General features: G+C 35.8%; 1 protein-coding gene across 4 annotated transcripts in view; it reads right to left on the bottom strand.

The window, feature by feature from the left end:
* The window catches only part of uggt2 (UDP-glucose glycoprotein glucosyltransferase 2), a 99,751-nt gene that overhangs the window by 53,141 nt on the left and 30,401 nt on the right, over positions 1-16,209 (bottom strand). For all 4 annotated transcript variants that reach the window (XM_069179098.1, XM_069179099.1, XM_069179101.1 and 1 more), the window contains 8 exons: positions 15,337-15,456; positions 13,853-13,938; positions 12,868-13,003; positions 12,352-12,483; positions 10,788-10,952; positions 9,788-9,911; positions 8,815-8,913; positions 6,941-7,038 (listed from right to left, as the gene is read on the bottom strand). In XM_069179098.1, the coding sequence (XP_069035199.1) occupies positions 6,941-7,038; positions 8,815-8,913; positions 9,788-9,911; positions 10,788-10,952; positions 12,352-12,483; positions 12,868-13,003; positions 13,853-13,938; positions 15,337-15,456 (960 nt within the window). The remainder of the gene's footprint in view (positions 1-6,940; positions 7,039-8,814; positions 8,914-9,787; positions 9,912-10,787; positions 10,953-12,351; positions 12,484-12,867; positions 13,004-13,852; positions 13,939-15,336; positions 15,457-16,209) is intronic.

Here is a 16,209-nt window from a genome sequence, read left to right as displayed (position 1 = left end):
GTTAAACCAAAATCATACGTTACTTCTTAATAGTTATTGGATGCATTTGCTGCAATACGTGAATAAACCAACTGGCATTTAATGGTAAATTTGTAATGTTATTTTCAATCATGATATGAATATGCTAATCCCCTTTTGGGCAAAATACTTTTGGAGAAGTTTTAATTTAAAAGGTTAACATTAACTTGCTTAATTTAAACTTGTTAAACTACAGTTTTAAACAAAACACGAGCACTTATCAATTTCAATTGTCTTCATTCTATTTTTAAACTAACACAGCTGAGATGCATTAAGATTTTAAATTTTGATATCAGAAAATGTAAGCAATTATCCTGCCTATCTGTTCTTCCAGCTACAATTTAAGGCAGCTTTGATAGCAATAATATTAGAATTTATGTAAGGAAAACAAACTGTACAGTTATCATCAGTTTTCTCTTAAAACACAGAGGTTCTCAAACATCTAGTTATACTAAGAATGAAATCACTCAGTCTCCATGTTGGTTGAAAAACAACAACAAAAAAATCTATAAAGAGTAAAAGAGGCTTTCGGGTCATTTTTTCAACACCACATTTAAACGTATTTCACTTGAAACTAGAACATACAGAATTCATAGAGTTCTGTATCAGCAAAAGCTGAAAAACTACCAAATCTACAAAACAAGTATGAACCATTACAATTGTGAATTTGGTGTTATTTATGCAGTCTGTAACATTTATAATTCTAAATATTGAATTCAAGGAGTGGCACAGCCCTCTAAACAGGTGGAGATTTCTAATGTACTGTAGTGTGAGGTTGTTGAGATTTGAAGCAGACATGATACAAGGCGGGCTAACCACAAAACAAAGGTAAACGCAGTACTGGGCATTTCTCTTTAGCTTTCAGGAAACTCTGTCATCAATGCTTGCGTCCTCTTTTAGCAGGGAAACATGAACAAGGGGAGCTGATAGTACCTCTGGTTAGTCTCAGCTCCCCTCTGGGACAGACACTCACCCCAGCCACAGTGTATCAATGTATTTCCCTAATTATCCAGGGGGAAAATGACCAGTATTAGATACAGTATATTAAAAATCCCATTAATTTGGCTTGTGGTGAAAATTCATTACAACACAAAACACAAATCGCATGGTCTTTCACAAATTGACCTTAAATGCTACATTATAATGGGGTAGTACTGTACTCATATTATATTGCCATGTAATCGTATGTGCTTCCTGTAAATCAGAGGTCAAAAAGTAGTCCCCTCAGGTTCCTGTAAGCCCCACATTCTGTACATCTTTATTATACTGTATTTCTTATATTTCTTGTGTTGCTTCTCATGAGATTGACCAGCTAAGGTGACTTTATGCCTACTTTTTAGTTATTCATTCAAACAAAATATCAGTCATACATATTGTTTTGTTTCTTCTAGGAGTCATGCGATTTCCTACATCCTACAGTGGTGATATAGTACGTGTACCTCTTTATACGAATGTTCTTTTTATGAAATTTCGATACTACGAAGCATGTGAAAATTGTTATCCCCATTTTGAATAACGGAAGCCAACTTCGGAACTATAAAGAAGTGATACGAAGGAAAATTTCCAAACCTCTGACAAATGTGTAGAATGAAGAGGAAGGTGTCATCTATTTCATATTGAGTGTATGCATCATACTCCACTAATTAGTATGGTTGAGAGCTAGCATGGAGCCTTTGGAGTGGCACGAGACACATATGTGATACAGTTCACCATGTCTTGCCTCTAGTGTTGTTCGCTATTGTGCCTGTTCTTTTTGTGTAAGAAAACTGGTAGTTTAAGACTTTATCATGGACCCTAACAGGGTTAACCGTTTACTACCAGTGACATATTTAGCCAATGTCCACCTGGAATTTACTCCGCCTTAAACATTTGTTATATCTCTGCAGCAAAACATAGCAGGAGCCTGGTTCAGGTCTTTAATTGAAGCTAACCCCCTTGGCTTTGAGTGTGAGTGAGAATTTCTTATATTTCTTAATGTGTCCACTCAGCAGACAAACATATGAAAAAAAAAAACAAAAAAACAGGTGGCGAACATGTTTTTTTGGTCTTCAGAGGTCAGATTTTTCAACTATATGCATGTCAAAGGCCTGGGAATATTTTGAAAACCTTGTTCTAGGTGACTACTAGCTTGGATAAAAATCTGGGACAAATTGATCAATTAGAAAAAATCCTACATCATGTTTTGTGAAGAATGGACCTGGAATGAAATTAATAAATTAATAAAAAATCATGAAAATATTGAAAATAAGAATAATAACCATTGCAATTGCTATAAAAACCTTTAGACACTGCTAGAGAGCCTTTATCTGCTGTTATCCAATGAAAAAAAACCTCAGAGTTGCCTTCTGGTGTGGGAAAAAAAGGAGCACTGATAAGAAACTGATAAAAAACTGATTGATTACCCCTTCTGAGTCAATGATTGACAGCTAAAAATGCAGCCTGAAGCTTCTAGAGGAAGTCTCACTCCCTAAGGGCTCTGAATGGCTGAAAATACAATGAATGACAGCAGTTTTTACCAATCAAATCGCATTATTTCTGCCGGTCGTTCTTCAAACATTTACTACGTAATCAATAACGTTTACTAGTCTCTAGCTCGAGATAAACTAGTCTGGGTTATTTTGGATATATATCATGCTCCAGAATAAGGTAAAAATATGGGATATACAGATGCAGCCATTCAAAATGCACGGGCGATACCGCATTATATATCTACCGCGAGTTACCGTCAATTCTCCTATAATACCGCAATTAAAATAATAGTCTCATGTTTGAGCTGTCGCCATCAAAGTCTTTAACGAAGATATTACTAATAGTATTAATAATGAATGACCTTGGACAAGCTGTAAACAAAGTATTGCCCTGGTCCACATTCTTTTTTTCATTGACCGTCTTTGTAAAAGTAACAGCACAGCATTTCACAATCACGCATTTGTTTCCAATCATGCAAAGTACAGTAATTTTTGAGAATCGATTCACCATGCCTTTCACATGCTCATAAAAATGATTGATTTAGGAACATAAACATATTACCGTATGCAAACTGTACTGTATACAGTATGTATATGTATATTTAATGTCTTAACTGTGCCCGTTTAAGTATTGAATATTTATATGGAATTTTACCACTGAAGGGAAATCTTAGTACCTGAGCATAAAAAGAATAGGAGCATACTGCAACACGTGTGAAGGCCATAAACGATATTAATTTTGGAACTTGGAATTTTTGAATTTTTGAATTTTTGAAACAAACAGGATATGGCTGGTCTCGGTACTTTAAAGAAATCATACACACCAGTATTCCATTTCTCCCTAAACATTAAGCATCGAAGTCTTTAACTAACGTGATACCGGAGTCAACAAGCAAACTTTTAGAATTTGATTAAAAGGGAATATAATATGGAATCGCGTATCTAAACAAATTAATAATGATATAATTATACTCATGTACCGCAACACAAGAATAGTACACGCTGTACATTGTCTGTTGATAATGTTTCTGTAGTGCTTTTTCAGCACTCTGCATGTGACCTTGCCAGTGGTGCTGTGGGTTAGGTTCCTGACTCCCACCTCACACGGTCTGTGATCGAATCCCACTGGAGCAATGAATTTTTTCTAACAAACATTTCTTTGAAAAAATAAAACGTTTCCCGAGTCAGAGATTAATTAAAACCTCAATCGCACCAAACAAATTTATATTTCTAAATATCACAACATTTGAATTTAAGTCATTTTAATAACAATGAATAGTCACCTAGGCATTATATAAACATTTATATGGATTTAAATCGCGTTTAAATCGCCTTTATTTATTTTATTTAAACCCATAAAGCTGATACTGTTTAGACTTTTAATTATTTAAAACTGTATTACAGCAGCACAATGCACAATGCAACGTAAATCGTTATCTTTGTCTTCTGTGTAATAATGTTCACTTCTCTGTCCAGCAAATTAACAATAGTAATAATAATGAACTTTATTGTATATGGCGCCTTTAAAGGTGGCTCCTCAAAGCGCTTTACAGGTTAAAAACAATAACAACAATACTGTTAGGCTGGGCAAACGATTTTTTTTTTTAAGAAATACAAAATGAGATATAATGATGTGTTCCGGCTTAGACATTAACGAAGAGCATAACGCGTGTACTGTATACACTGCAAGTACAACCCCCCTCTCTGCAGGAGTGCTGGCTGTGACGAATTAAACCGGTTTCAAAGGTATTTTCAAAGTAGAAGGTGGCGAGATTTCCAGCGAAAGACACCCCCCCCCCCCTCAAAAACCCAGTAAGTACAGTACTTACTAGTTAATAAAGCTAGGCTCCTCAATGAAATCGCTTTAACATGCTAATGCGTTGGTGTAACAGTCCGGGCGTGGCAAGCTTCTAATGTCAACCCGACTACGGCGAAAGGAACCCTTCTTTCATTGGAAGACAATGAACATATTTTAGCCCTGAATGAATTAATAGCAAACATGGTTTACATAAAAGACATTTTTCCAAGAAAGTTTAGCCTTTTTCACTAATGAAACCACTAAATAAAGACATAAATATGGAAATCTTAAGATTTTTAAAATACATGACTTTGCTAAAATTTATTTGAAAATAAAAACGATTACAAACACCAGGGGAGAGAGAGAACAGGGGAGGGATGTTGGTTTTGCATAAGGGGCAGGGCTATGGAAATGAGGTCTGTTTGGGAATGTGGATATACATGTTCTGGCTGTTTGTGAATTATCATTGTTGAGTATGGAGTGTTGAGGCATTGATTTTGTGTAATGCTTTATGTTGAAAATTGAGGTGGATTTTGTTTATGATAAGAGGATAAACTGGGATGGGAGGAGGGTTTGGTTTTGCATAACGGGTGGGGTTATGATAATTGGAGGAATTTGCGAGAGTATAATGGTTTGATATATTTGATTTTGTATTGTGGTTCTTATCTATGTTTTTGGTTGGTATTATGTTTATATGGTTGTTTTTGTTGGTTGGTTGTTATTATGGTTATTAATAATACGATACTATACTAATACTATAGTTGAAATCTGAGCCTAAATAAAAAGAAAAAGCAAGTGATTAGGTTTATGAGCAATCTAATTACTTATTTGTTTAAAACGCTATATAAAATAAAGTTTATTATTAATTTGCTGGACAGAGCGGTGAACATTATTATGCATAAGACAAAGATAACGATCCTGATCAGTTTAGAAATCTGTGTACGCTGTAAGGGTTTTACTTAAACTTTTAAAATACACGTTTCTAATAGAAAAAAATCCTCTTCCTGGTACAGTACTGTATGTATAGCAAACCAGCACGTCTTTTTTTCTCCAATCAGAGGGGTGTCAGATGGTGTCAGCCAATCACCATTCTGAAGCCCTACCATAATCTCTGGTATGTGGAGACCCCAGAATTCTGTCCCATAGTTTAGACAGATGATAGATACTTTTATTGATCCCGTGAGGGAAATAGAGTAAATCATTTTCATTTTAGGAAATTATGAAACGCTCGGTTAAAAGCAAAGGAGATTGTCTGTCATAGTGGACATAAGAACAAGAGTTCGCTGGCATTATATCCTAGAAGACACAGACCGGCGCCAGACCGGGAGAATGCCCGCAGCGTAAAAGAAAATGCGTAATGAACTAGGGATTGGGCAGTTTCCAAGTGCTTGTACAATCGATGGAAATGTTCAAATAAATGTGCAAAAGAAATAAACAAAATAATAATTTATTTATTTATCATATTGGCTAGCTAATGTCCTCTCTTTGCTAGTTAGTGGCTGTGTTTCTGCATTGGGTAGCAACAGGTGACTGTTCTCAGGCGGAAGATGTAAACAGCTTAATTTTTTAAATTAAAATTCATTCTATACAGCAATCGCATATTTGGGTACCGTTTCATAAAACTTTCATAAAACAATCACACGTGTGGGGGAACTCCTGCAGCCCACCCACCTTCAAACCACTGGTTAATTTACATGTCGCCGGCTACAGGTACTATGCAGGAGATGGGTTCCTCACCCCCAGCACCACAAGCCAGCAAGCTTCCAAGACGCTGCAGAGGTCACAGAGATGTGGGTAGCCAAGGCCGACTAACTCCACCCTGTGTTTGCAGGTGCTTAGCCACTGGAAATCCTGGTCAAAGGCCCTGGCTTACACCCGCCTGGATCATAGAGCTCAACCTACACAGCACTTGTTCCAGTTGAGTCACTCAGCCTCCCAATCCTTTAACCTCTGTACTGTGATACATTTGTTTCAGTGTTTTTCAATAACATATAGTTTTTTTTTTAAGAATACAGTGTTTTCACAGGTTTAAAATAATCTCATACATATACAGTAGTTTGCTTCCATAATGAGTCATTGCAAATTGAAACGAAGATCCTCAAACACAGAGGAAGTGTCTGGTTTTGCACACCAGTGATAGATCTGCAGTACGCGTCAGGTCCTGCATGACACCCAATGCCAAGCTGCCATAAAACTTCTTGCGCTGTTTCTACATTGTTTCTGGCATTTCGCGGCACATATATTGGGCGGTGCATTGGCTCTGTGGCTAAGGATCTGCGCCAGTGGCTGGAAGGTTGCTGGTTCGTATCCCGCGGCCAGCAGAGGAATCCTACTCTGTTGGGCCCCTGAGCAATCCCAACTGCTCCAAGGCTGACCCAGCACTCTGACCCCAAGCTTCTCTCCCTGTCTGTGTGTCTGCGTGTCTCATGCAGAGCAAGTTGGGGTATGGGAAAAGACAAATTCCTAATACAAGTAATTATATATGGACAACAAAACGATCTTATCTTATATTTTCATGCCTTTTCTGTGCCTGTATTATATTAAAAATGATTAATTTCAGTGATGAAATAACATTTCCCTGTACACATCCTATAAATGTGTCTTTTGCAGATTAATGACACATTCACTGTAGCAGCAGGGTTCACTACAGGCTCACCATGTGTTTTAAGGCATTTGACAGCAGTCTCCTCCCGGGTGGCTTGTCAAAATCAGCAACAATCCAGATGGTCACTCCGTAAATATGAACATCTTCCTCTGGAAAAAAACAAAAAACATATATATTAATAACATTAATGACTTTGTTTTTAATTGCGATTAATTGGGGGAAAAAATGACAATATCATTAAAGGCATCTTGAAAATAAATCTACTTTTTTAACAGTACTGTAGAGGATGATGTTTTTGTTTCTGTCTGTTTATACTTAGCTGGAAAAAAAATGCAATTTGCACAAAAACGCTGAAACAAAGTTTTGTTTTAAAATAATTGCAAATGTTGAAGGATAGCCTGACTGGTAAAATGGAGATCAGGAATTGATCTGGTCTTAGTATTGAGTTCAGACTGTGCATTTCCGGAACATTCTAAGATGCTTTTGCAAGTAAGTCAATGCTGTCCAGTGTCTCCTAAAAATAAGAATTTGGAAAAATTAGGTCTTTTGTTTCTGAAAAGTCCCAAAGACTTGTCCTTTTTACTGTTTACAGATACTTTTAGACCTTAAAAAGAATATAATTGAGTTTTAGCTTTTTTTAGTTTAGTTTTAGTAGCCTAAAATCATTTTGGAGAAACTATTTAACTCAAATATTTTTCCAGACTTTTCCAGTGTTTCCAATAATTTTTCAATGTGACAGCACACGCCTCCCAGTCATCCAATCCATATCCTTCTCCAGATCTCCACATCTTTGTCCATATCTTTATCAAAGTTTCATCCAGTTCATTGCCATATGATAAAAATCTGACCAGCTTCATCAACACCTGGCCCTATACTGCAGCCTGTCTCTTTAGACAAGTAATCTGTGGTCACAATTTTCCTAGGCTGGAAATTTATTAAAAACATTTCCTGGACATGGAACTCTGATTAAACTCTTAAAAACAACGGGCTACAAGGAAAAGTCCATGTGATTTCTTGAGTGATAAACCCAAAATAAAAATAGGTTTGTTATCGCTATTACTATAACACACATAACAGAAGGTTTGGATTGTTTTAGGGCACATGATAACAATTTCCTTACAACAACGTCAGTGTATTACACAAATATCTGGTGGAAAAATTCACGATGAACTTCCAAAACAGTCGATATAACTTCTCATGTAATGAATATTGGGTCTGATGTTGAAACCACATGGCCTGCAAAACTGAAATAACCTCCAATATATGCACTTTTTTTCTTTCAGACTGATCAGCAGGTGATAGCACCAGCAGCAAAAAAAAAAGCAATTAAATCTCACTAAAGTTATAGCTTCCAGAGAGACAGGACCCTGAAAGAAGTGCATTAAATCACAGGGATTCTGCAGGATGCCAAGGTTTGCTGCATAGATCTTGGATTGCACATTCTCCTCATTTCCACAAGCCAAATACCTCCACTGCTCAGTTGTCTGAATCAACACTATGGGCTCAGATTCCAAACAGAGGAGCTGGGAGCTTAGCCAAGGACGGAATTGCATGATTACCCAGTAAATCCACAGATATCAGATAAGCAGCGTTGGAAGACATTATGTTTTTGCTTTCACCTAAAAAGCCGACACCAGTTTTTTCTTTAATTGCCTCAAGATGCGCAAAGGCTGTAAGGGCATAACTCAGGCTGAAATACAAATAACAGTAAAAAGCTTAATTTTTAAATGAGTCCTTTGTTTGAGCTCTGTTGCTCAAGGTGCTGATCAAGTAGTGTCTACTCCAGTGTACACAGCATCGCGGGACTAGCTTTTATAAGAAGTGACTTTGGTGTAATACAAAATAACAAGGTTTCCTTCAGGGTGTTTGGTTTTGAAGCAGTCTTTGGAATTCTTTTAAAAAAGAGAAAATGTTTATTTCTTTACCATTCTTAGTTATGTACTTCATATTCTCTGAAATAACAGCACTCTTGTCTCTAGAGTCCAAGTATGAGAAAGTCACAGTGTCCTGCCAGTCCTGTACAGCTGAAAAAAAAAAAGAAAACAATCAGTGCTATCTTGATTTTATTCTAAATGTATAATACTGCACAGGACAAAATGTAGAAAAACCGTCCATACAATTTTCTTCAACATCTAAAGATCATTATACAATGTAAAACCACTTATTAATAACCAAATATTAATTACCAACCAATTAAAAAATTCAAAGCACCCAACCAGTTGCATACTTCAGTCCTATTTTGTTTAACAGACTGTATTGTTAAGCAGCAGAGTCTCAAGAAAGAATTTAGGGATTTACTGTATGGTACATACAACAGGTTCAGATTCTTTGCAACCTAGTAAATAGTCATCTATAATCTCTATAAGTAAAAAGCTAACTAAGCCCAAATATCAAGGAAGTATTTTTCGTGATGTTGATTTAATGAGTAATAAGGAATTTTCTTTATTTTAATAGCAGTATATTTATATCTTACTTTTAAACAATTCAAACTCTTGTAAAGTAACTGCTACTCTCACACTAGCACAGTTTCTGAGTCAAACCTCTTTTTAAATTGTTACCAATCAAACTACAACAGATTCAAAACTGAGCAGCCAGACTTTGCTTTTGTATTTCACTTGTGTCCCCAAGACCATAATATGAGCTGTGGGTAACAAGGCCTTCTTTTCCTAAATGCTCCTAAATTAGGAAATATCCTTCCCATTCAGACATGAAGCAACCTGTGGGTGCTTTTTCCTGTGATCACTTTTATTGTCTTCCACTGTTTCAGTAACAGCTGCTTGAGATTTGGCTTGTCATATGAAAGTTGCTTTAGAAAATAAAGATGATGTGTTCAAACTATTTTCCCGATACAGCAGGGCAAACACAAATAAAGCAAATGCAGAGAAATAGAAGCCTTACCTGGCCTGGAGGTGAGGTCCAGGTAACTCCTTGCTGTACTCAGAATGAGTGGATTGATGCGCGGCACCACATTTGACTGATCCATGAGGAACTCCACCACATCGGCATCATCGCTCAGCTGGACCTGATACATCACGAGCCAGTGGATGTGATCGTGAACAATTCAGAATGCTTATAAGATCTACACACAATGAATGTCTTTGCTTATGAAGTAACCATAACACCTGGATACAGCGTTATCCACTTAAAAAATTCAATGTCATATCAATGTAATATCAGCCTTTTAGTTTCAAACCTGTTTAAGCTCATTCGAAGGGCAAAGCCTCAAAAAAGCTTGGAGCATGTGAAATTGATACTGGTCAATGCATGAGGCTGGTTTACAAAATGATTCAATAAACATAATCAGCCCCCTACAACTCCAAACAATATTTTTACTCTCTTCTTCCACGCTAAGCTAAGAGCATGAAAACAAACTATATTTTAATTTAAATGGAATGGACAATTGTGAGTTTTGTTACAGTTCACCTTTGTACTACATTAAAGGATAAGCAGACTAGAACCCCTGATCTGCCCACAAATCAAGCCTGTTGTATTCTCGCGACAAGTGAGTTAGTGACATCTGATGTCACTGCAAGCTTGCAGGAGCTTACAAAATGAGTCACTGCTACTTCAAGAGCTGTGAGAGAGTACTGGTTCACTAATGCCAGCTCTATTCTTGGCAGTGCTCTGCCAGTTGAGCGCTGCTGCTTGGAATCGATAGTTGACTTGCGACACAACCCAGGATTGTAATCGCATCACCTAGGACAGTGAGCTTAATCTGCACTTAGAGCCAGGCCCTTACTGAGTTATCCACTAGAGAGCCCCAGGTCAGGAACAATATCCAGAAAGTCTGGCGCTAAGATTTAAGCTTTTTTTAAACAGACGCAAAATACTTTATGTACTGTAGTTGTATAGTACTAAAAGCACACAAACATCCAGTTAGTCTACACACAGCGCATACCATAAAGACTGCCCTTTGGAAGAAGGTTGTCGTGTCCATAATGCGCTGAAGAAGATTGGTCTCCAGATCGTCAGGGTCCATCTCTTCCCTTCTGAAAGGAATCCCATTAAAGAGGGCCTGCGGGAGGGCACTGAGCCCACTCTTCCTATAGAACACCCCTCCTGCCTGTCAGAAGGTATATTACAGTTAACAATCCGGGAAATGCAATCTCAGATCATGTACTTACGGCTTCTGTAGTTTCTCCTAATTTTTCTATTCACTTCCATCAATCCATTCAATGCATTTTACAGATATATTAAAACATGTTGTTAAATGTTAATGTTAAAAGTGATGTCCAGGAAAGATTTTTTTTTCTACGCAACAATTATACGGTCTTGTTCAACTTGCCTAAACTATACGTTTTCATTTTCAAGTAATTAGCCAAATGTGAAAACTGCATGCAAACAAGCACAGCATTTTAATCACCAAAAATGTAATTAAAATAAATATAATAATGGACAGTGTATATAGCAAAGTATGTGAATTACTAAACATTGTCCTTGCACATGTACAGTACTGTATTAGTTGCTAATTAAAATGTATCTTCTTTTTCATGCAACTTCATGAGCTACTAATACATGAAAGCTTAGTTTATTTTAAATGCTTTTATGAAAGTGTATTACTAAACTATGCATCCTTGATAAACAATGACAATATTCTAATTCTATAATGTATAATAAAACAGTAAATAATATTTCAGATACAGAATAAGCCTAGGATTAATTTCAATATATTCTTCTTTTTCCTATTGCACTTTGTAGGGCAAAGTGCAATAGAATTTCTTTTTCATTCAAATTCTTTCTTCAGATCAAGATTTGCTATTTGCATACAATTTAAAGCTTCATCTTCCCATTTATTTAACATGGTTGTAGAATTCTCAATAAAAAGATCATGAAATGAATTTCTTTGTTTGCTCAGAATTGAATTCTTAATGGCATTCTAAATGGTAACTGTTTTATTACTGTATTAATATAATGTAAACCACTTTACTCTGTGTGGATGAACATCTACATAAATAAACATAAAAAGTATTGAAAAAAGATTCTTGTAAATATCTTAACATGACATGTGATCAAACCTGTTGTTCCAAAAAATAGACAACTGATTACCCATTAAAAATATAAATGTAAAAAAATCTTCACATATTGTTTACCAAAATTTACACGGCAAGAAGGAATAAAGCAAATTACACAATAAATAAAAGCATTTAGATTTTACTGTTCATTTGATACCACTGTTAATTTGCTATCTTTTTAGCTGAATTCCTAATCCAAACCTTCAATAGAAAAAAACATACATCAAAAAATAATATTTAAAATAATGTTTTCTTTCTTATTTTAATTGCGTGTGACCATGCATTTACTCTGTGTATAAACCCTCTCCAGAGTGTCACAAATGAGGCACTACATTTAATTACATTAATTCTACCATTAGAGAAAGGGGATACTTAAAGGGAAGACTTTCAGTAAAGCTCTTTTTTTCCTATGGTCATCTGTAGGATTTACCATTGTTCATGAAAAATTACCTTCCTTTTGTCATCATACACAGATTCGATTCCAAGAATCCCGGGAACATCTGCACTGGGAAATTTCTTCTTCAGGTATTCAACCACAATGTCTACAGTGAGATTTTCTCCACTGTCCACCTTATTGTATATCTGGAAATGTAACACATAAACACAGTGCTGATTCCAACAGAGGTTTAAGCAACTTACCACTGGTTTACATTTACTCAAAAACATTCTGACAGCTTCCGTGTCACCCTTTGTAAAGCTAAAAATGTAAATATCTTCTTCCCGACTTTCCCATTCTTAAAAGTCTTAAAAGTGAAACAACGGTGAGGTTTGGGGCACAATGAGCATCACATCAGCATCATCATAGTAACAAGTATTAGAACTGTCTTAATATATTTAACATAAAAAAATATTCAGAATTTCAGAATGCCAAACCTTCAGAACTTACATTTCTAATAAATAATTTCAATTGAGACTAAATTGATAGCACTGTATGTATTTTTTAAACATTTCCACAGACATACTTACAGAAACCATGGACATGAATGCCTGGGAAAAGTCATACTTTTCCACTATGTAGTTCAAGACTCTGAAGAGAGCAACTCCTGCATCTAGGTACCCATCCACTTTGTCATCCGTGTTGACAACAAATACGAACCCAATCCTTAGATGACAAAAAATACATGTGATTTTTTTGGGGGTTGTACCCTATCTGAGGAAAAATAAAACAGCTAAATCTACACAAATATGTTGTTAGAGCTTACGGTTTCTAAAACATATCAGATCTACCAAACGGCTAAGAAAACCCAAGCTCATCTATAACACCATCACAGACAACAGCGCTACTATTGTGACTCGGAAAATGATTTTTTTTAAATAAAAAGCCCTATAAACGTTTAGAAATCACAAATTCTCACAGGATAAGAAAAACTACTGTATACCCACATACTATTCATATTATCAGAAAAAAACATTTTTCTTGTATTTTGCTATGCTGTACAAAAGGTAGAAAACATTATTCTTCAAGCAAATCTTAAACTGCAAGTTAATTTAAGCAATTACAAAAAAATATAGTTAGAGAACATTTGCCTGACAGCTGATATGTAGCTGTGATTGACACTAATTCCTAGATCAATGTCATCCTCTAAAAAATAAAATCCACACATTCCTTAAATTTAATTAATCATGAGACAAAATGGCAGCCTTTTAACATCTGGCAGCGTTTTAAGATGCCAATGTTTACTGAAAGACAAAAATATTCCAAGAAATGGGAACCACGGCCATCTGAAATCTCCAAAAAATATACAGTACATTAATAACGACAAAACTGACTGTTGCATCTTGTATGACAGAAATTCAGATGAAACATTAGGCAAATATTAAAGAGCTTAAACAAAAAAAAACTTTGCAGTCACAGTTCAATATCATTAGAAAGAAATTAAACTCTGATAACAGACAAAGCCCCAGAGTAATTTTGATAGCAATTATTGATACTATAATGGTGATAGCATACCTGAGAGGGATCTTGTGCTGGTAGAAGAGTTCTGCCAGTTTTACCAGCTCAACAGTGTCTTCCTGTGAAGGATCGATAAACAGCACCTGAGGACGAGAACATAACAGTGAGAAATAAACTATAACAAACTAAGCGATTTTGTGACTGCAAGCAGTGTTCACCAAGTGGCTTTGGAAGATGTTTTAGTGCAGATAAGTGGACTCTGTGGATAAGTGGGGGAAAGCTGGGTTCAGTTTAATAAAGATCATACATAAAACAAAATATATTCTACGACACCTCCACTGGCTGCCACCCGCCTTCATCTGCAATGTGCTTGTTCAAATATACCTTGCTCCGAGATCAATCAAAATTTCAATTTACCCACCAGCTGCAGATCATAATTGCAGCACCTGATCAGAGATTTTCGGTGAGCAAAAGAAATGGTCCTTCTATAAACAGAAAGCTGGGTTCCTAATTTTTGACATTCACAATGTTACAATAAGGCCAAAGCAAGGAATGTATTAATGGAGAAACAGGTTCTTTGATTTTGGGTTGGTCAGTTACAATGCAATATTTCAAAATAAATTATATACACTGTCCCGTTATCATTTTTAGAATAAAGAATGCAGTCTATTACTAGATTTTCAAAGAGGGCAATTCTTAGTTTTGTTTACTTCCTACATGGATGTTTGAAAACTCATCCATGTAGGAATGGATACTTGGGACTTTTTATGTCCCACCCTGTTTACGCACTCCAGCAAAATGTTCCCCAATGTTGACAAACATCTTATAATACCTTACAGATAATCATTCCATAATGCTGCTTATGGAATGTAAAAGATTTATACTATTGTGAGGTGAGTTTTGGTTGTGTAAGTGATAAGGTTTAAATTACAAATGAATAAGATTGAATCAATCTCTAAACATCTGTTCTGCTATTCTTGAATGACTTAGGCCACATTCATGCATCTTTCTAACAAAGTTAAGGAATCTGTGTTAATTACAACCAGAAGCACAGACTAACAATTAGCACCAGAGGTCATAACAAAAACACTATGTTTCACTAATGTGGTAAATTCAGTAAATTAATTTATGGCTCATATGGAGTGATAATGTAGTCCCAGTTCTACTGAGATAATATCAGCTTCCTGTATGCTGCTGTACACCCTATGAGATTAAACTTGGTACCATCTACTTAGGGCTTAAATAGACTTCTGCTGTATCAGGTATCACACCCAGCGCAGACACTCACAAATAACTAAAAACAGAATTGATTAAATGTATATTTGAATATCTGGTGTACAGTACAAATATGTATTGGAACTAGAGTTTAAACTGCCTCAATTGCTTGAACCACCATGATTATTATAGTTGTCTAGGTGATCTAACTCACTGTCTCCCATAACAACAACTTGTTTTCTGTGATAGAGCGCAAGGAACGATAATAAGAGAAGCGAATTAGAACCTGTGCATTAAAAACAATAAGAGGTATGATTAGAACTCACCAAATTGAAAAAGTTGCGTCGTATCTGGCGTATGACACCTGGGAAGGTTGCCCTGAGGAGTTCTTGACAGCTTGAAGGCCAGGTTCGGTATATGTGGTCTTTTTCAATATCATTTACCCACTATATGTATTAAAAAAACAGTAACAGTTTTTCAAATATAAAAAACATATGAGTGGAGTCGGAAACAAGATCATTTGCCATGATTTCAAACTGTAGTATGAAATGCACACACAATCTTGTGTGCACTGTAAACTAGTGAAAACTTTAGCTTAATCCAGTGCTTTAAAACCTTTGTTCTCTAGCAGACAAATAACTACTAACATTAAAATTAGTCAATTTTAATTTTAAGTTAATTGTCAATTAAGAATTTATTAAACAGGGGAACAGAGGAAAGTCACAGATAAAAAAAAAGACTACATTGCCGAGGACCAGATCCTGCAGTTAGACATCATTAAAGGTAAAATGTGCAGTAGGCCATAAACATAGCTTACAAATAGTGAGCACAGAACTAAAACATTTTAACTCGGAAAAAAGAATTTATCACAAACTGCATGAAATCTGCCTCTCAAAGCTAATGGAAGAAGAGAATTGGACTTTAATGGTTTGTTAGAATATATCATTAATTTTAGAAAAAAGCCTTATACCTACATTTGTTGATGGTAATAATTGCTATAATGATAATAATAATCCTCTTTACTCCAGAAAGCCCTTTTTATTTTCACTCTGATTGGTCTTAGCCTTATTTCATTCCAGCACACAATAAAATTTGAAGTTGTTGTTTTTTTTTAGCTCTGCTCGTCTGTGCTGGAGACCAGAAAATGCCACAGCTTTTGTAGCACTCCTCCAGGAGCAGGGAGATAATAATACATTTGC

Source organism: Lepisosteus oculatus, chromosome 15, assembly GCF_040954835.1.
Source record: "Lepisosteus oculatus isolate fLepOcu1 chromosome 15, fLepOcu1.hap2, whole genome shotgun sequence".
Classification (NCBI taxonomy): domain Eukaryota; kingdom Metazoa; phylum Chordata; class Actinopteri; order Semionotiformes; family Lepisosteidae; genus Lepisosteus; species Lepisosteus oculatus.
Note: the sequence above shows the minus strand (reverse complement) of the source record. Positions and strands in the feature narration are given on the sequence as shown.